Source organism: Perognathus longimembris, chromosome 4 (genome assembly GCF_023159225.1).
Source record: "Perognathus longimembris pacificus isolate PPM17 chromosome 4, ASM2315922v1, whole genome shotgun sequence".
NCBI classification, from domain to species: Eukaryota; Metazoa; Chordata; class Mammalia; order Rodentia; family Heteromyidae; genus Perognathus; species Perognathus longimembris.
Window position 1 is genome coordinate 6,787,754 of NC_063164.1, and position 18,619 is coordinate 6,806,372.

At 46.7% G+C, this 18,619-nt stretch overlaps 2 protein-coding genes across 8 annotated transcripts in view; both read right to left on the reverse strand.

The window, feature by feature from the left end:
- Nucleotides 1-11,069, reverse strand: part of Sp100 (SP100 nuclear antigen) — a 58,306-nt gene extending 47,237 nt beyond the window's left edge. For all 6 annotated transcript variants that reach the window (XM_048344554.1, XM_048344552.1, XM_048344550.1 and 3 more), the window contains exons 1-2: nt 10,993-11,069; nt 77-224 (exon numbers count right to left, since the gene is read on the reverse strand). In XM_048344554.1, the coding sequence (XP_048200511.1) occupies nt 77-224; nt 10,993-11,024 (180 nt within the window). In that variant the 5' untranslated portion in view covers nt 11,025-11,069. The remainder of the gene's footprint in view (nt 1-76; nt 225-10,992) is intronic.
- Nucleotides 11,070-17,559: 6,490 nt separating this feature from the next.
- Nucleotides 17,560-18,619, reverse strand: part of LOC125350216 (nuclear body protein SP140-like) — a 35,378-nt gene continuing 34,318 nt past the window's right edge. For both annotated transcript variants that reach the window (XM_048344557.1, XM_048344556.1), the window contains one exon: nt 17,560-18,562. In XM_048344557.1, the coding sequence (XP_048200514.1) occupies nt 18,455-18,562 (108 nt within the window). In that variant the 3' untranslated portion in view covers nt 17,560-18,454. The remainder of the gene's footprint in view (nt 18,563-18,619) is intronic.

Below are 18,619 nucleotides of genomic sequence, written 5' to 3' on the forward strand. Positions count from 1 at the left end.
TTGGGTTCCAGCATAGGAAAGTATAGCTTAATTTTGGGCTTACTTCCCAGGTTATAATGTAGTAAGGTTCACTTACCTCATACATTTTGTTGGTGATGAGTTCACGGTCACGGAGACCCTCAAGAAATGGAAATGGCTTTATTATTGCTTTTGAAATCTCTACTTTACATTTTTTGTAATGTCGGAATAAAATTCCTTTTACAATCTCTTCTTCAGTGAGTGTCCTAAGGGGAAAGAACACCATGAGAAAATGATCAGGACTGGTAGTTGCTTGTGGTAAGTAAGATTTTACAAATCCAAGGGAGGCTATGAAGAACCAACATACATGAAATAGGTAGACCTGAGCAGAATTTCCTAAATAGAATTGAAGTAGTAAACAAAGATGTAATAGAAAACAGGGGAGTTATAAAAGATACACATTACATAAGTAGAAGATATAGTAGGGAATATATACGGTATGTATATAGAAAAAGAGCATAAATATAAGATATGTTATAGTGTATATAATAGAGTATATATAGAATATATTATACAAATATGTCTTATATAAAGAGTATCTGATACTGTTATATACTATAGTATATAATTAATATTAATATCATATATATTTCATATATAGTATATGTACTATGTTATATGTGATATTTTATATATAATAGATCATATGATCTATTAAATATGTTATATGATCATAAGATGTCACATGTAATATATATTATATAATATACTATGTAACATAATGTATATGTTATAATAAATTATATAATATTTAACTAATATACTATATACAGCATGTATAATACATACTATAGCAATTATATATTGTATGTTCTTTGTATATGTACTATATATACTATAGAATATTGTATATATAGTAATATTTATATAAACATTTGTACAGAAATACAGTATATAATATATAGTGCATATCATATACTATATATTACATATCATACATATATTTTTTATATTATGTATATGACTTAAAACTCTAGTCTGAGGGCTGAGAATATGGCCTAGTGGCAAGAGTGCTTGCCTCCTATACATGAAGCCCTGGGTTTGATTCCCCAGCACCACATATATAGAAAATGGCCAGAAGTGGTGCTGTGGCTCAAGTGGCAGAGTGCTAGCCTTGAGCAAAAAAAAAAAAAAAAAAGAAGAAGAAGAAGAAGCAGCAAAGGACAGTGCTCATGCCCTGAGTCCAAGGCCCAGGACTGGCAAAAACAAACAACAACAACAACAACAAAAAAAAAAAAAACTCTAGTCTGAGCCAGGTGACTAGCTAGCTACTCAGGAGGCTGAGATCTGAGAATTTAGGTTGAAGCCAGTCTGGGCAGACAAGTTGGAGAGACTTTTAACTCCAATTTATCAGCAAAAATCCACCAGAACTGGATGTGTGGCTCAAGTCATAGAGTGCTAACCAGGAATGAAAAATCCAAGTGAGAGCATGAGACCCTAAATTCAAGCCCTACTACCAGCACAAAATAAGAAAAACATCCAGCCTGTTGTAACCAAAGCCACTGTAAAGGTATCTTCACCTAATTATGTCTGGATGTTTTTAATTTAAAAAAAATTTTAACTCCTATAAAATTGAGATAAACAGGTAATCCACAGGGGAATAAAAAATAATGAAATAAAGATGACATCCAACCTTGAAAGTGTGGATTAGCTAACAACTGAGGGAAAAAAGTCTCAGAAAGACAAAAACAAGATGTCCCTCATGCTACTTATTAAGAGGAAAATATTTATGAACACTGATCTTGTTTAATAATGATGACTATAATTAAACTAAGAAAAACAGTCTTAGCTTCTCCATCTTTAAGCAATCTGTTAGTGTCTACAATAAAAGCATTTTGGATTTTAATTGTGTTTTCATTCAATTTATAGATAATTTGGTGAGACATGGCATCCTTCACTATTTAAACTGCAATTTGTTTAACACTACATATCCACTCATTTATTTTTCTTTAATTCACCTAGCATTGTCAATTAGCAGTCATGTACATGTTTCACCAAATTTATTCCAGTTATTTTTACTGTTTTTGAAGCTACTTTAAACAGTACTACATTTTAAATGGCTTGTTACTATTATGTACAGATAGAATTGTTTTGAAAAATATTAACCATTATGACCTTTTAGGGTCATGTTTCTATATTAACTCTACTAAAGCATTTGTAGATTTCCTTTACATTTTATGAAAAACATAAATACTAAAGCATCAGTATCAAAATTGCTAGGCTGGCCAATTATCTCACCAGGTACACTATGCAGTGTGGGAGAAGATTCAGGAAACATTCATTCATTGCTAGAAAAAGATATGGTAATGTCCATTAAGTTTTAAGATACACAGATAGACCCAAAAGTCTCACCTTGCGGATAGAACCAGAAATAAAAGCATCAATATGCATCTTTTAAGAATGAGTCCTTCCCCTCCTTCTGCCCCTCAATCCCTTATCTTTGCCTTCGGCCCAGACTAAGAGCCAATTGCAGGGATGAGTCAACCTTTTCTCCTCTGCCCTGCTCTTTCCTAGCAGGTCACATGACTTCTTTGCTACTTCCTGTTGACTAGGACTTAGAGATTGGTTACTGTTTCCTCTGCTGGGCAGGCTCACCTCCAAATGGCCATAGAGTGAACTAACTCCCTCATTTCCTGTAGGTCTTTGTTTAGGTCAGCTCAATGAGGCTCAATGTGGCCCATAAACACAACCCCAAATTTGCTCCACACTCCCAACCTCCCAATCGATTCCTGTTTCTTCTTCCAGTGTCTTTAGCACTCTTGAATAACAAGGCTCCATCAGTTACTTGCTTATTTTTATATCTTAATCACTGTGTCTTTTGTGCCAAAAATGTGTAGGCCATAGAGCATAGGTTTTATCTGTTGATTACACTGGTTTTCCTTGAGTATCTGATACATATAAGGTACCCAATATCTATTGGCTAGATATCCAAAATGGAAAAAGGATTTATTCAAACAATGCTCCTGTTAGGTCTTCGTGGGGTGGGGGTGGGGTGGCCCCTTTCCTTTGTTTTCTCTCTGTGCACATGTAGCCCTCCCCAGAAGTCCCTAGGTAACTGGCACACCTCGGGGGGGGAAAAAGACTTATTTTGGCTCATACTTTCGGGGTTTCAGGCTGTGATAGTCAGCCACTATTGCTTTGGGCAAGAGGTAAGCCACATATTACTATGAGAAGCAAAGCTTCTTACCTTTTAGCATCCTGGAAGCAAAAATAGAAAGAGAGAGAAGGAGGTGGGAGCCAATATCCTTTCCAAGAACATGTCCCCAGTGACCTAACTCCCTCCCGTGAGGCTCCACCCACCTCCCAAAGCCGGAGACCAAGCCTTCAACAAACGAGCCCACGGAAGACAGGTACAATCCAAACCATCGTGGCAAGTGGCTAGGGAACTTGGAAATTTAAAAGATGAATTTTCAAATCTAAAAATAAATGTAAGCGTGCAAGAATAAAATATTATATCATAATAGAAGGCCTACATGCCAACAATTGCGGACCGTTTCCGAGAGTCAGCAAGGATCTACATAGAGACAGTCCCATTCCCTAGAACTGAAGACAGAGCATTAGGTTAAAGAGACAAAGGAGTGACTGGGGGATTGGCTCAAGTGATGGAGTATCCCCCTAGTAAGCCCCGCTCCCTGAGTTCAAACTCCAGTGCTGCTAAACAACCAACCAACCAGTACAGGACCCGGCCTGAGCAAGGCTTCTGGCTTTTGTATCCTTCCCAGAACAGCCAACTAGCAAGTACCCACAAACAAGAGGGATAACATTTAGACGAGAGTCTAGGCTTGGTTCTAATTGGATCACAATCAATGCTCAACATTCGGGAGCAGTTTCTAGGCTGCTGAGGGTTGGACCACCACAACCAAACGGAGAAAATCCACACATTAGGAGAGCACAGGGACACTTTCACGTGGGCCATGTGGCCACTTCAGGCCCCCATGGGTCTCGCACGGACCGCAAGTACCCTGCGGGATATCCTTTTCCTCCAGAATTCCAAGGTCCTTTCTGGGAAGCCTATTTCTGCCTTATCTAAGGGGATGCACGGAAGGGATTGGCAAGTGAAGTCACTAAGTTCACCTATAAGCAAAGAAGGGGCAGGAATGGCGCTGGGCCCCGGTCATGTGAAGTCCTCCAGGACTCCAGGGCAGATCTGTCTGCTGGCAGAGGTGAGCTCGTGGCCCCATCTGGCCAGTGCGCACGCTCAGCATGTCCGCCTGGCTTGCGTTCCTAGCTTGTAGTGCAAAGGAACACACAGAGCCTGGCCTACTGCCTAGGCCAGACTATTGACTTTACCTGACTTCAGAGCACAGGTTCTGGCTTTATCCAACCAACTAGCTCAATACCAATACCTCAGAAGCTAGCTTCTGGGTATTTTGTTGCCAGTCCTAGAGCTTGGACTCGGGGCCTGAGCACTGTGCCTGGCTTCTTTTTGCTCAAGGCTAGCACTCTACCGCTTGAGCCACAGCACTACTTCTGGTGTTTTCTATATATGTGGTGCTGAGGAATCGAGCCCAGGGCTTCATGTACGCAAGGCAAGCACTCTACCCCTAGGCCACATTCCCAACCCAGAAGCTAGCTTCTGGTCTCACTTGGGCAGCAAGCCAAACTAGCAGATCTGACCGGAGACCCCACACAGCGACACTGCCTAGCTCAGAGCCTTGTCAGTAACTAAACAGGTGACCATGCTGATAGTCTTGCCTAACTGCAAAGAAGAGCCCTTGACCCCTACGACCAAAGAGCACACACTGTGAACTTGTCCATGCTCAGAGCACAATCTATCACCTGACCTGTACAGGCAGGAAACCAGCCTAGAAACTGCTCCCGAATGTTGAGCATTGATTGTGATCCAATTAGAACCAAGCCTAGACTCTCGTCTAAATGTTGAGCATTGCTCGCAGTCTTGATTGCGCAGGAGTCCAGCCCATGATCCTGACCAATAGAGAAGTATAGCCTGCAGCCCAGCTCAGTCACGGAGCCTAACTGTGCAGCGAAGCCTGTGACCCTGACCAGGAACTGGGACAAGTGACACCATCTGACTAAGATCAGACTGCCTCAAAGCATCAATTTGGGGACACAGTCTGTGGTCCTGTAAATTTTGGATTCTGAGACCCCTCCCAACTGGCCAGAAGCGCGCCCCAAAGGAGAACCCAGTCTTGTCAGCCCACTGAAGTATGGAGCACATGTTGGAGCCATGCCTGATCACAGGGCCCAAACGTGGCCTCTCCCTGTAGCAGATCGCAGCTTTGTGCAGTCACAGGTCCCGGCCATGGTGCTCCCTGACTACAGAGCAAGCCTTTATCCCTTCCAACGTGTAGAAACCAGTCACCAACTCCACTCATCCCCAGAGCAGGGACAGTGACCCTGTCAAGTTAGAGACCCTAACAACAAGCCTCATTTCATGTGGCTGTTCCTAGCTGGCTTGCCCAGAATCCTAGACTGGATTGACTGGTAAAGAGCTTTGCCAGAACAAACTTACAAAGGCAGGGAAAGGTTACTTCTAGGATGGTTAATATCAAAAAGAAGATGCAGAAGGGGACACCCTTGTACAGTGTTCGTGGGAATGAAAATCAGTACAACCATTATGGGAAACAGTACGGAGGTCCCTCAAAATATTAAAACCACCATATGACACATATCCCATATCTGGATATACATTCAAAAGAAGTAAAATCTGTCCAGGCTCTGGTAGCTCAGGCCTATTATCCTAACTACTCAGGAGGCTAAGATCTGAGGAACACAGTTTGAAGCAGGAAAGTCCCTGAGATTCTTATCTCCAATAAACTACTCAGGAAAAGCTAGAAGTGGTAGAGTGCTAGCCTTGAGCACAAAGAAACTCAGGGACAGCCCACAGGCCCTGAGTTTAAGCCTCAGGACTGGCAAAAGAAAAAAGAAAGAAAAAAAGAAATCAGATCTGTGTATCAAAGAGATATTTACACTTCCCCTTATTCATTGTAGCTATGTTCACAGTACCGATAACATAAAAAGGAAGCAACCTGTCAACATATATATACACACACATTTGTGTATGTACATGTAAATACATTAGATGTGACACATGAATATTATATAAATACATACAATGGAATATTGACCGGCTATGAAAAAAAGGAAAATCTATTACTTGCAACAACATGGATGAATCTCGAGGGCATTCTACCCAGTCAGAGAAAAGATAAATATTGCGTGATCTCACTTATATAGAGAATTTGAAAAACAAACAAACATCAAATTCATAGAAACATAGCAATGGCGAAACAGAAGGTGGTCACCACGGGTTGGGTATAGGGGAAATGGAGTCATGTTGAGCAAAGACTAGAAAGTTTGCCTTGAAAAATGAATAGGTTCTTGGTATGACTAAGCACAGTGACTATCACAATTGCATTATATAACTGAAATCTGCTAAAAGAGTACTGCTAAATATTTTTACCATACAAGAAAGGAAAATAAGTTGATAAATATGTCAACTGATTGTATAATTACTTCACAATATATGTATATAAAATCATCACATTGTGCACAGTAAAGTTTACAGTGTTTTAACAACGGAACCTCAAAACACTGGGGAAAAAGAAAAAAAATATGATCACAGTGAGGTATCTGAACTTTCAGTCATTTTTTCTTTTTCTCTTTTGGGTGGTGCTAGGATTTGAACTAGGGCCTCATGCTTGCTCTAACACATGAGCCAAGGCTTCAAGCTTAACTTTCTTGCTCACAGCTGGGGCTCTCTCTGCTCCTTGAGCCATGCCTCCAGCCCTGCTTCTTGTTGGCTGGTTGGAGATGAAGTCTGTCAGCCTTTTCTGCCTGTGTTGGCTTTGGTCCTTCAGATCTCAGCCCCCTGAGTAGCTAGGATTATAGGGGTGAGCCACCACTGCCTGGTATATGCTTAACATATGGTATGTTTGTGAGTTTAGATTATTTCTGTAATATGAACACGATGTACTTCTTCAGTTTTAGATATAGTTTTACTTGAAAGTTTTCCATCCTCCAACAAAAATAAACACAATTTCACATGAATGAGATGAAAGCTGATGATGATCAAAACCCATTTCTACTCATGTTAGAATGAAAATCTAGAGCATCAAGAACAAAAATATGATATGAAGCTTCTAGAAAGCAAAACCAACTTTCCCACAAAGGAATAACACCTGATCACCCGATCAAAGCTGGAATTTTCATGGGAGACACGAAATGCAAAAACATACGGAAGAAAAGTGTCCAAAATTCCCACGAAGGCACTTTGAACCTTCATTCTGAATACACCTAAATACTCCTGCAAGCTTGAAGGTGGAATCAAGATGTTTCAGATGGATGGTGAGGACTTTTTTTAAAGGACACGGAGGGGCCAGGAGGACAATGTAAGCACAGCAGACACCTTGGAGGCAGGCGCCTGTTGTCTGGGGAGGAAAGGGAGGGCTGTTTCCCTTGAAGACTGTTAAGGCCCCTTCATACTTGTTCTTCCGAATGGTTTTGACGGAACTCTTGGGGGACACCTATAAGGAAGCAGGCTGAGGGTACCAAGTCACCGACTCATGCTTCTAGATGACCTCAAGTAGACTTAACTCATAATACTCAACTGAGCATGCCCAGAAACATAGAGTATGACACATTTATTACCATACTGCAGGAAAAAAAAATCCAAATGCATAAACATCACGAAATACTTTAAGGACATGCCAGGCACTGGTGGCTCTGACGTGTAATCCTAGCAACTGTCATCTCTGTTTCTATGACAGTGAACTGCGCATGCTCAAAGGTGTGACCGCCATCTTTCCTTAAACAGGTGCCTATGACACTAACTGCGCATGCTCAGAAGTACACACCTGGGCGTGGCCTGCCCCGTGCCGCCTCTACCTGAATACAGGGAGCTTGCCTGACTCACTGATTTATTACACATGGATTTGCCCACATGGACAGTAACAAATGATAAACTTTTTTTATCAAAAGGAATTTCAAAAAGAAAGCATTTAAATTCCCCTGCATTTCATGGATATGGAGAAATTCTCACCCCCACATGAATTCCACTTCTGTCTACATCATTGTGTGATCTGCTGAGGGCTTTCCTGCCCTTAATCCTGTGGAAATACGACTACCCAAAAGCAAACCATGCCCCCCAAAGAAAGGTAAACGTTAACGTGTGCTTAATTTAAGTGATACGGTGAAAGTTTTAGATTTGTTGACAGGAGACATGTCTTGAGCAGAAGTTGGACAACCATGTGGGAAAAATGAATCTAGAAACTGCAGTGCAGCCTGAACTCTGTGCTTCCTAAGCACGCTCAGTTCTTCTTCAATGACAGTCTCCGAGGAACCATACACCAGTGGATACCAAGGGTCTACTGTAGGTAACATGTCTTATATAGTTTTATGAGGGAGCCTGTGTGTGTGTGTGTGTGTGTGTGTGTGTGTGTGTGTGTGCATACACACACATCCCTCTGCTTTCTGGGTTTGGGGAGAGCTTCCAGTTCACTCATGGTTGGAAATCAGCCCACTCTTTCACATCCTGGTGTGCTCAATAGATTTACACCTACCCAGATACAACCACACTGCACTAAAAGTAAAATCATTACAATTTTTAGCTTAGAAATTGTTATCAGATGACTGCAGACACAAGAGATTTCAATAGCTATTTGTTGTCGTTGGTGGTGGTTATGTGGTTTGAACTTAGGGCCGGGGGGGCTGTCCCTGAGCTTTTGTGCTCTAGACTACTGCTCTACTATTTTGAGTCACAGCTCTCCTTCCAAAACAGTTAAAAATGTTTAGTCTCCTTTCTGCCTTCCCCCTCCACTGTCCCGCCCCCCCCCACATTAGTTAACATACTCTACTGTTTTGTACACATGGAGAAACTTCCGCAATGACCAGCACTACATCACAAAAGAAATAATAATAGACTCCCAACAACTGAATGTTTAAAGAACACATTTTCTAATCACAATGTGATGGAGGAAATAACTCAAAAGCAAAGGAAGATGTCATCAATCTATCTACTGAGAAAACATGATGGCTCCTACCAAACATCTTCGGTTAAAGAGAAAACCAAAATTTAAAAGTAGAAATAGTTAATGAGCATAATAGCTCCCATGGAAGCATTACTTATAAACAGCCAGACATTCCCAAAGTGGCTCAGAGATGAGGATTTATGGCCTAAAACGCATGCATGAGAAAAAAAGAAGTACTGACAAATTAAGGTTTTAAATCAAGGCATTAAGACATTAAAATAGAGCAAATACTTCAAACTGGTTTAGGTAAGGAATTAAGAAAGAAAATATGAGAAATATAAGTGAAGACAAACAGAATCCCAAACAAAATTACACCCTACAGAGAACTTTCTGGAACCATTAAGGAGATCCTGGGCACAGCCCAGTCTGTAGGGTGTAATGTTGATGGCTGCTACTCTCATGACATCATAGATGACATCAACAGTGGTGCCGTGGAATGCCCTACTAGTTAAGAAGCACAAGCAGAACTATTTCAATAAAGAACATCTGATTTGGGGGGGGGGGGAGATATATTAATTCCCTTTGCTTGAGTCCTGTTTTTTATGATATAAGACAAATAGGTGCACACATCTGAAAAACTGGAAAATATGATCACTGTTATTATAGCTTGTGGGAAACAAGCCTGGCTTAAAATTGTAGTATATATTTTAATCCTTAGGACTAGCATACAGCTGTTTAAAAGGACACAGATGTTCCAGTATTAAGAGAAAGGAGGTTTTTTGTGTGGTTTTTTTCTTTAAGATTTCTACTTTTAAAACAAGTTACAGCTCAAACTGCAAAACAGCATATGCAATACCATGCAATGTATTACAAAAGGAGCACACCTATTGGATATTTACGAGAAGTTATTTATGTAAACACACAGAAAGAAGGTAAGCAAGGATGGGCTCAAGACTTCTACACAGGATTGGAATCAGAAACATCCAGAACCAGGGCAAATGGGGAAAGGGAATTCCCCCCCCCCCTTTTCTATACTTGTACAATGTTTGAAATTTCATGAACAAGATTGTACACTGTGTTTCTTTTGCATCAAAAAAACAAAACTAATAGCCAGGAGCTGGTGGCTCAGGCTTGTAATCCTAGCTACTCAGGAGACTGAGCTGTCTATCTCCAATGAACCAGCAAAAAGCCAGAAGCCAAGGTGTGGCTCAAGTGGTAAAGCACCAGCCTCTAGTGAAAAACCCAAGCAAGAACACAGAATCCTCAGTTCAAGCCCTCGTGTTAGTACTAAATAAACCAATGTGAAGGTATTATTTATATAAATATTAAGTTGTTAACATTATTTCCAAATAGCATTTTTTAAAATTCCTCCTATTGGAGAAAAGAGAATTTCTACCATTGGTGATTTCCATAACCCATCCTGGCTAAAAGCAAAAATGAAACAAAAGTGAAGGTTTTTAAAGGCTAGGCTTTGGTGGAAGGCTTTCTCTTCCTTTGATCACGTATCATGGAGGAAGCCAGGTGCCCACAGTTCTCTGAGGACTGTAGTGTGAAGGAAACTCTACCAGAGTCTTATTAACCCCCCAAAAGCTGGAGGTGGAGCTGTGACTCAAGTGGCACAGTGCTAGCCCTCAGCACAAACGCTCAGGGACAGCTCTCAGGTCCTGAGTTCAAGTCCAGGACTGGCATGTACACCCCAGCCGCTACACAATCCTGGAGGGAGAGCTGGGATCCCAGCCAGGCCTGGGGTAGCCCGGTGCCCCCCTGAGCCAGCCAGGCCTGGGGTAGCCCGGTGCCCCCCCTGAGCCAGCCTAGGACAGGTAGAAGCCCGGGCACCCGAGGTCAGCGTCCACGGGCTCAGCTCCGGTCTCCGGTGGGCGCTATGGAAGCCATCCAGAGGCCGAGGCCCAGAGAGCGTGTGCAGGTCCACGGGGAAGTCAGAAACCCTCGCCCTTCCTCTGGGTCTCCAGCCCCAGACGGCTGAGCAGCTCTAACTGCGGAACAGCCAGGCCGACGGGGGGAAAGACAAGGGAGGGAGACCCACCTGACGCGGAGGCTGCCGTCCCCACCTGCCATGGTCCCTTCCACAGCCGGGCCTGGGCCTGGGCGGTGGGCCTGGGCCTGGGCGGTGGGCCTGGGCGCTGGGCCCGGGCGGTGGGCCTGGGCCTGGGCGGTGGGCCTGGGCGGTGGGCCTGGGCCTGGGCCGTGGGCCTCTGATTCTTTGCGTCCCTGAGTCTGTAGCAGCTGCCCCGTCCCAGAGCAGGAAGCCCGACCCGAGAGAGGGCTCCGCCCCATCTCCTTTCCGAACAGGGAAAAGAAAGTGAAAGTATTTCTTCTGCTTGGTGGGTGGGGGGAGGAAGAGCTCCCCCACTTCCTGCAGGGGCCCAGAGGGGCCACCAGACACAAGCAGGGCCTGATCCAGAAGCCCCCCCCCCCCCCCGCCTTGTTTCTGCACAGACAGCAGACGATCCCCTCAAAGCAAACCGGTTCTGTTCTCAGCTGGAGGTGGTGGGGGTGATCGCCTGCGCCGACCAGGTGGGAAGGAAAGGGGGTGGGGGCTAATCTTTCCACCCAGAGAGGAAATCCAGTTCACACACACACACACACACACACACACACACGCACACACACACACACACAGAGCTGAAGTTCCCGGCATTGTCTGTGGGAGGAGGGGGGACCTGGGCAGGGGTGATGGGGGCTGCAAAGGTTCTCCGTAGTCCCAGGCATCAGACACAGCAGAGAAAGAGAGAGACCTCCCCGGGGCACCTGGGCCCTTGTCACAAGGACAGCGGTTCAGGAGTCCGGGCTTAAATGGCTTTACAATTAATTAGCCAGGGGTGGTGGATGATGATGGGAGGCCTGTCTGTGGGGACAGACGGAATCTGTGGAAAGTGGGGTCATCTCCAGCAGGCTGGGTCACTTGCTTCACATGGGGTCCCTCCCTCCCTCCCCCCTCCCTCCCTCCCTCCCTCCCTTCCTCTTCCTCTCTCTTTCCTTCCATCCTTCTCTCTCTCTCTCTTCCTATGTCCCTGTCTCTTTCTCACTTGATTCATCCTTTCTCTGTCTCTCTCTGTCTCTCTCTGTGTGTCTCTGTGTCTGTCTGCCTGCTCTCTCTCTCTCTCTCTCTCTCTCTCTCTCTCTCTCTCTCTCTCTCTCTCTCTCTCCCTCCCCCTGTGGGGCAGAGAAACTGGTAAAGCAAGGCCCTGTCCCTGGGCAGCAGGTGGGCCTGGAGGCGGGCATGGCTCTTCTCTGGGTCTGCCGAGGTGAGCACCAGAGCTCGGGGCTAAGGAGCTGCAGGCGGGGTGGGTTCTTCACGGGTGGGCACTGCCAGGCTGGGGCGGCTCCGTTCCCCTGGGATGGGGGTGAGAGCTAGCCGAGCATGCGCCATCCTTCCCAGGAGCCAGGAGAGCTTAGGAAGAAAGTGTAGGTCCTTGCAGAAAAAGCAGGGTTGTGTGTGTGATCCAGAGGATGGAAAGGGACAGCCCCTGCCTCCCCACCCCCGAGGGGGCTTTGAAGACGTCCTGAGGGGCAGGAGGGACCTGGGACATCCCTCCAGCTAGGAGCTTCACCCAGAGTGGCTTCATATCCCAACCTGGGCAGCTCTGGGGACCAGAGGCCCCATCTCCCAGCTGGATCCGGAGACAGCTGCCACCACAGTGGCCCCTGGGGGCATCAGGACAGGGACCTGGCCACCCTCCTGCCCCGTGCGGAGGCGGACAGCCGGTGCCTGCCTTGTCTTCTCCTTGGAGGGGCTTCAGGGGTCAGCACCCCAAGTCCATCCCTGGCCCTGGGGGAACCATTTCCGGCAGGGACTAAATGGATAGGGTTGGCGGCTCCTTACGGGGTCTCCCTGAAGTCGTCCTGACTGTGAAGGCCAGGACTCAGTTTCTCCAAGTCCAAGCACTCCGGAAGAGCGGTGTGGGGCTGGGGTGGACCCCATCCCTGAAGCAGCCGGAGGCTATGTCGGCGAGCCCAAGTTTGACATGGGTTTTAAGGCTCCTTTTACTGCCACCAGGACCCTCATCTCACAGTCGGTTCCCTTCATTTCTCCTCTTGGCCCATCTCTTAGTTGGTTTAGAACTGAGGTGGAGAAAAGGGGGTCACAGGTTTTTGTGGGGTGTCCTCTGACCCTCTAACTCTGTCTAAGCCCATGCCTCGCTCCTTCCTCAAGTTTTCTTTCTGGGTTGTTCCTTGTGGAATAACCCCTGTGTTGAGCTCAGGTGAGCCGATGCCGGAGGAGTGTTCAGGGACAGAGGGGGGAGGCTGCCCCCCACCCCCCGAGGCCGCTCCCTGGGTCCCCACCTCTGGTCCCCTCCACCCAAGTCCTTTAGTTCAGCCTCTGTTGTATCCACACGTGGACAAGGATAGGGATTCTGTTCCCTGGGCTGGTGACGGGCTACACCAGAGTCCCTGGGGCCCCTCATGACTCCTCGTGGCTCTTTGCCAGGGTCCCCCAGCAGTGGGGCCAGCCATGTGACACCCAGCAGGCAGCCCTTGGCTTTCTGCTCCAGGTTCAGCCAGGTGTGCCTTGAGGGACCTGGACTCCCACATCGAAGCTTCAACCAAAGCTCCACTCCCCTCTAGCGGACACTCGGGGCATTACAGATGTCCTTGCCGCCGAGTTCTGGGCTCCCCTGGTGGAAACAGAAAAGGTTACTCACACACCTGGAAATCTAGCACGGAAGTGAACACATTTCAGCACGGTGGCATAACTGTTAGTGCTACACAGCTTGTGAGGATGAATGGACCTGCGATCCAATTCAGAAGGGAGGCAGGCCGCCCACCGCTCCTGGAGCCCTCTCTCTCCCCCTCTCTCCCCCTCTCTCTCCTCCGAGGGCTGCAGGCTGACTGGAGGGTGGCCCTGCCCTCTCCCCTTCCCGAGAGGCTGACATGCTCAGATCTGCCCGCCTCCCTTGCCTTGGCGCCCTGCAGGGGAGCCTGAGATTTCTTCCAAGCACGGAGATATCACTCAATGGTAATTTTATTTATTTATTATTATTATTATTTTTTTTTTTTTTTTTGGCCAGTCCTGGGCCTTGGACTCAGGGCCTGAGCACTGTCCCTGGCTTCTTTTTGCTCAAGGCTAGCACTCTGCCACCTGAGCCACAGCGCCACTTCTGGCCGTTTTCTGTATATGTGGTGCTGGGGAATTGAACCCAGGGTTTCATGTATACGAGGCAAGCACTCTTGCCACTAGGCCATATTCCCAGCCCTCAACGGTAATTTTAGAGAATTAAAAAGTGCAAAACCAGGAGAGAGTCAGGTACTAAGTTTGAGTCAGTCTTAGATAAAATAGAAATATTGAACGAGTTGCAAAAAAAAGAAAAAAGATAGCATAGAATGCTTTTATTTTTCTTTCTTTTTTTTTCTTTGCCATTAACAGATTTTTTTTTTTTTTTGGCCAGTCCTGGGGCTTGAACTCAGGGCCTGGGCACTCTCCCTGGCTTCCTTTTGCTCAAGGCTAGCACTCTGCCACTTGAGCCACAGCACCACTTCTGGCCGTTTTGTGTATATGTGGTGCTGGGGAATCGAACCCAGAGCTTCATGCATACAAGGCAAGCACTCTTGCCACTAGGCCATATCCCAGCCCCCTCCCCTTTTTTCTTTTTGTGCCAGTCCTGAGCTTGAACTCAGGATCAGGGTGCTGTCCCTGAGCCTTTTTGCTGAAGTCTAGTGTCCTGCCACTTGAGCCACAGCTTTACTTCTTTTTGATATTTAATTGGAGATCAGAATCTCATGGATTTTTACTGCCCAGGCTGGCTTTGAACTGCACTCCTCAGATCTCAGCCTCCTGAATAGCTGGGATTACAGGCCTGAGCCACTAGCACCCCGTATAGAATGAATTTCTAAGAGAAGTCTGACAGCTTCAGAAAATGCCCTCAAGACCACCCCAGCTTCTCATACCCCAGTCTCCCTTGGGGTGGATTTCATCTTCCTCTATCTTTTGGGGTGCTCTGCTTCTAGAAGGGCTAGAAGCAAACTGTCTCACCTTCACCCAGCTGTTACCTACGAGTTCTGCCTCCTCGACTGAAAAAGAGAACACCGTGCCAGTTCTGCCTTTGTGGTAGTTCCTTGTTTGGGCTCTTGGGGCGTGTGCACGTGTAACTGTGTGTCTTGCTGTGTGTGAGCGCTGCTGTTAGCCCTGCTGCCCTCCTGTGGAGACCTGGAACCAGGCAGCTCCACACAGCCCTTACCCCTACAAGGATGCAGCTACGGCTGCACAGGGGTCTGGCCTTCCCTCCACTTGGGGTCTCCTGATGAACCTCACAGGGTCTGCTGGGCTGGGCTGGACAACACAGCGAGATGGGGCCGAGGAAACTGCGCGGCTGGGGATGGACCAGAGATGGAGAAGTTGTAACGACTGGGGCTTGGGGATGTCTCTTCTAGCAGCATGCATCAAGCCCTGGGTTTGATCCCTCAGTACCATACAAGTGAACAGAAGCAAAGAAACGAAGCAATCAAATAACAATTCCCCAACATTCTTAGCCATTCATTGATATCCTTAACAAGATAGCCCAGTTGTGTTGCTGGTGGAAAAAATCATGGAGCTGCTCTGATTTCTCCTTTGGTTTGGACTCTTTGTAGCTCAGCACCTCAGGCTTCGGGCTGAACTGCTGTGAATCCAACTTAGGAAGTCTGTTTTGGGCTAACCTAGATAAATTGGGTCTTTCTTGGTGGCCAGAACGCAAGATATTTGCATTCCTCTTCTGAGGCTGGTGGGCTCCTTCGTTATTATTTATGCAATGTATATGGAGATAGACACTTTCTAAGTGCAAAATCAATTCTCATCAGTTCTCACAATACTCTAGTGAGTCACATATCAGGATCTGCATTATGAAAGCCAAACTAGCGCAGAGGGAGAATCAGTGACTTGTGCAAGGACGAGCGTGCCCACGTGCCTTTGAACCACTGACATCTTAGCACAATGAATACCAGGAAGCTGGAGGTGGGATGGTCAGGAGGGGGGAAGGTAAAGGAGGGCAGGCAGATGAATGGAGAGAGGAATGGTGGATGGATGCCATCATTTTATTCAATGTGAATATGAAATATGTGTATGTGAAAATGGAACCAGGTAACTTGAGGGGATGGGGGGGTGGGAGAGATGGGGGAGGATGATGGAAACGCATCTCTGTAGGTGACGCTCGTCTCTTGTCAATTCCCAGGAACGGGGGAAACGGCTCTGCATCCAAGGACTCATTGTGAGATGGACATTCTCTGCACTCCACGCAAGCTACTTAACCCAGGGACCTTGATGTACTTAGGGTCTCAAGCGTTAGAGCCAGGCCAGACACTGCCTTCAACAGCCCTTGCAAGACCTTTACCTGGCGCGTGGTTATTTGGAGGGATGGCTATAGATCCCTGCCGGGAAGAACGGAGGGCGGCAGGCTACATTTATTTGCAAAGTCCCTCCTCCCGCGGGCAGGCTCTCGTTCCCATTGGTGGGTTTGGGGTCCTATGAGAACCGGCTCAAGTCTGGAAAGCGGGAAAGGAGCTTTCCATTGCAGTGCTGACCCCGGCCTGCTGTCCATTCATTTCCATCCGTTCATTTCCATTCATTCTTTTGCTGAAGCCCATCTTGTCCGGCCTCCTGTATCCCAGCACCCATCTTCACAGACACCTACAGACGAGGGTTCCCTCCCCACTCCCATGCTAACCTTGCTGCTCATCGTGCAGATGCTTTTGATCTTGCTCTGACCAGTTAAATGGCTGCCATCTGGATTCTAGTGTTCTGGAATCTTTCCTTCCCCCTTGCTATTTATCACACAACCCAGTTCTGTGAAGCACTCCTCCTGTCACCCTAACTCCACAGGAGAGTCAGGATGCTAGTGTCCCTTGGCAGCGTGCTCCTTCTGTTCATGTCTCTGTGACCACCAAGGGGCATTGTCACCCCCAAGCAAAGCTATAGGAACATGCCAACTTCCCTAGGTTCTCCTTACCACCACCCAGAGTCGAGGACCACAGTTTCTGCATCTCCAATCCACCTCATTTAATGTGCACTGCAGCTATACTGAGCCAGCGAGGGCAACTTAGGAGCATGCTAGAATCACCACCATGGGCCTTTCCCAAGCTGCTGAAACTCCGCACCTGTACTGATAATTCCCCCCTAATCCAGTGTCTTATTTCCCCTTTCTTGACCCGGAATCCACTCCCAGACACAGTCCTCTAGTGCTTACTGAGCCCCGCTGGTTAGTCCTGCAGCTACTTGGCAGTAGAAAGCCTCTCTTATCTTAGTCCCACCTGGGATTTGTCTATTTGGGTCACACTGAGAGACCCCTGCATCATCTTCATTCAGAAGGAGAACGGAGTGCCTCTCTCTTCCAAAGGGCAAGAGGGGACATTTGCAGACTCACTGGGTTTAAGGGGGTAGCTCAAATGCAAGGCTCTCATATGTATCTGTCTCAAAAGTTCCATTCTGGAGTTTCGTGGCCCTGGTTTTAGCATAAGAGGCCACCTGATACTGATACTAGAGTTCTGGGAGGGGGGGTGGTGGTGGTGGTGGTGTGTGTGTGTGTGTGTGTGTGTCAGTATTGGGGCTTGAACTCAGGACCTTACAATTTGGCCCACTCACTTGTTCATGGCTCTCACTTGAGCTATGACTCAACTTCTGGATTTTTGCAGGTTAATTGGAGAGCAGAGTCTCCTAGATTTGTCTTTCTCCATGTTGTCTCAGCTTCCTAAGTAGCTAGTATTCTAGGTATGAGGCACTGGTGTGCAACCCATAGAATGCTGTCTTCTCTAGAGTTCTGCCATTCCTAAAATCCGAGCCTGCAACACACCTTCCATGCAATTTGCCCCCCAGCTGCGTGGGTGAGGGAGAGTCTTTCTCCTTCGGCTATGTGATCAATTTGACCCAAGCCAGTTATTTGCTCTTATCAATACATTCATAGGATTTAGCAATAGCTAAGTGCTGATCTCACAGTTCTTACAGATTCTTTTCCTCCCTTCTTAAATGTCCAACACATTCACCAGCCAGTAACCCTCTTTATCTATACATAGCTTGTTTGCTTCTTTTTTTTTTTTCCTGCAGGTGAATTTTTTTCAGGTGAAACTGTACTTTTACAGCACCCCAAGAACCAGTACTAGTTCATCCATTACCAGTTGGATGGAAACTCTAGTATCCTAGCCTTAGCGTTTATACTCCAGAAGAGCATTATGAGTCCTGTAGAAGCAGAATCTAAGCTAAAGCTGCATGAGTCCGTGATTTATTGTGGAATGCTCTCAGGAGAAGGGGGCTGTGGCCCTATATGTGGGGCCCTATACTAGACTAGAAGGAGCTAAGCCGGCTGGGGACTCTCTCCAGCCCGGTCTTGGGGGAGCAGAGAGCAGCATCTGATGCCATCTTGGGGTCCAGCCTGGGCCCCCAGCACAGGAGTAGAACCTCTGCCTCCACCTGGAGCTGGTTCCGTGAGATCCAGAGAATCCTCTGGGGCCCTGCAGCTAGCAGCCAGCCACCGCGGTGACTGGAGAAAAGGAGACGGTGCTGGACACTGAGCAACGTCTGCTTACAGGAGTGCGCAGCTCTCATTTGCTTCCTCGATAGCAAACACGTCTTTGAAAGTCTTCTCAAATTCAGACTCCAGTCTGAGTCCCATTTGGCCAAATGCTTGGTACTGGAGAAAACAAACAAACAAACAAACAACCATAATGGAGTCAAACATGACAATGCT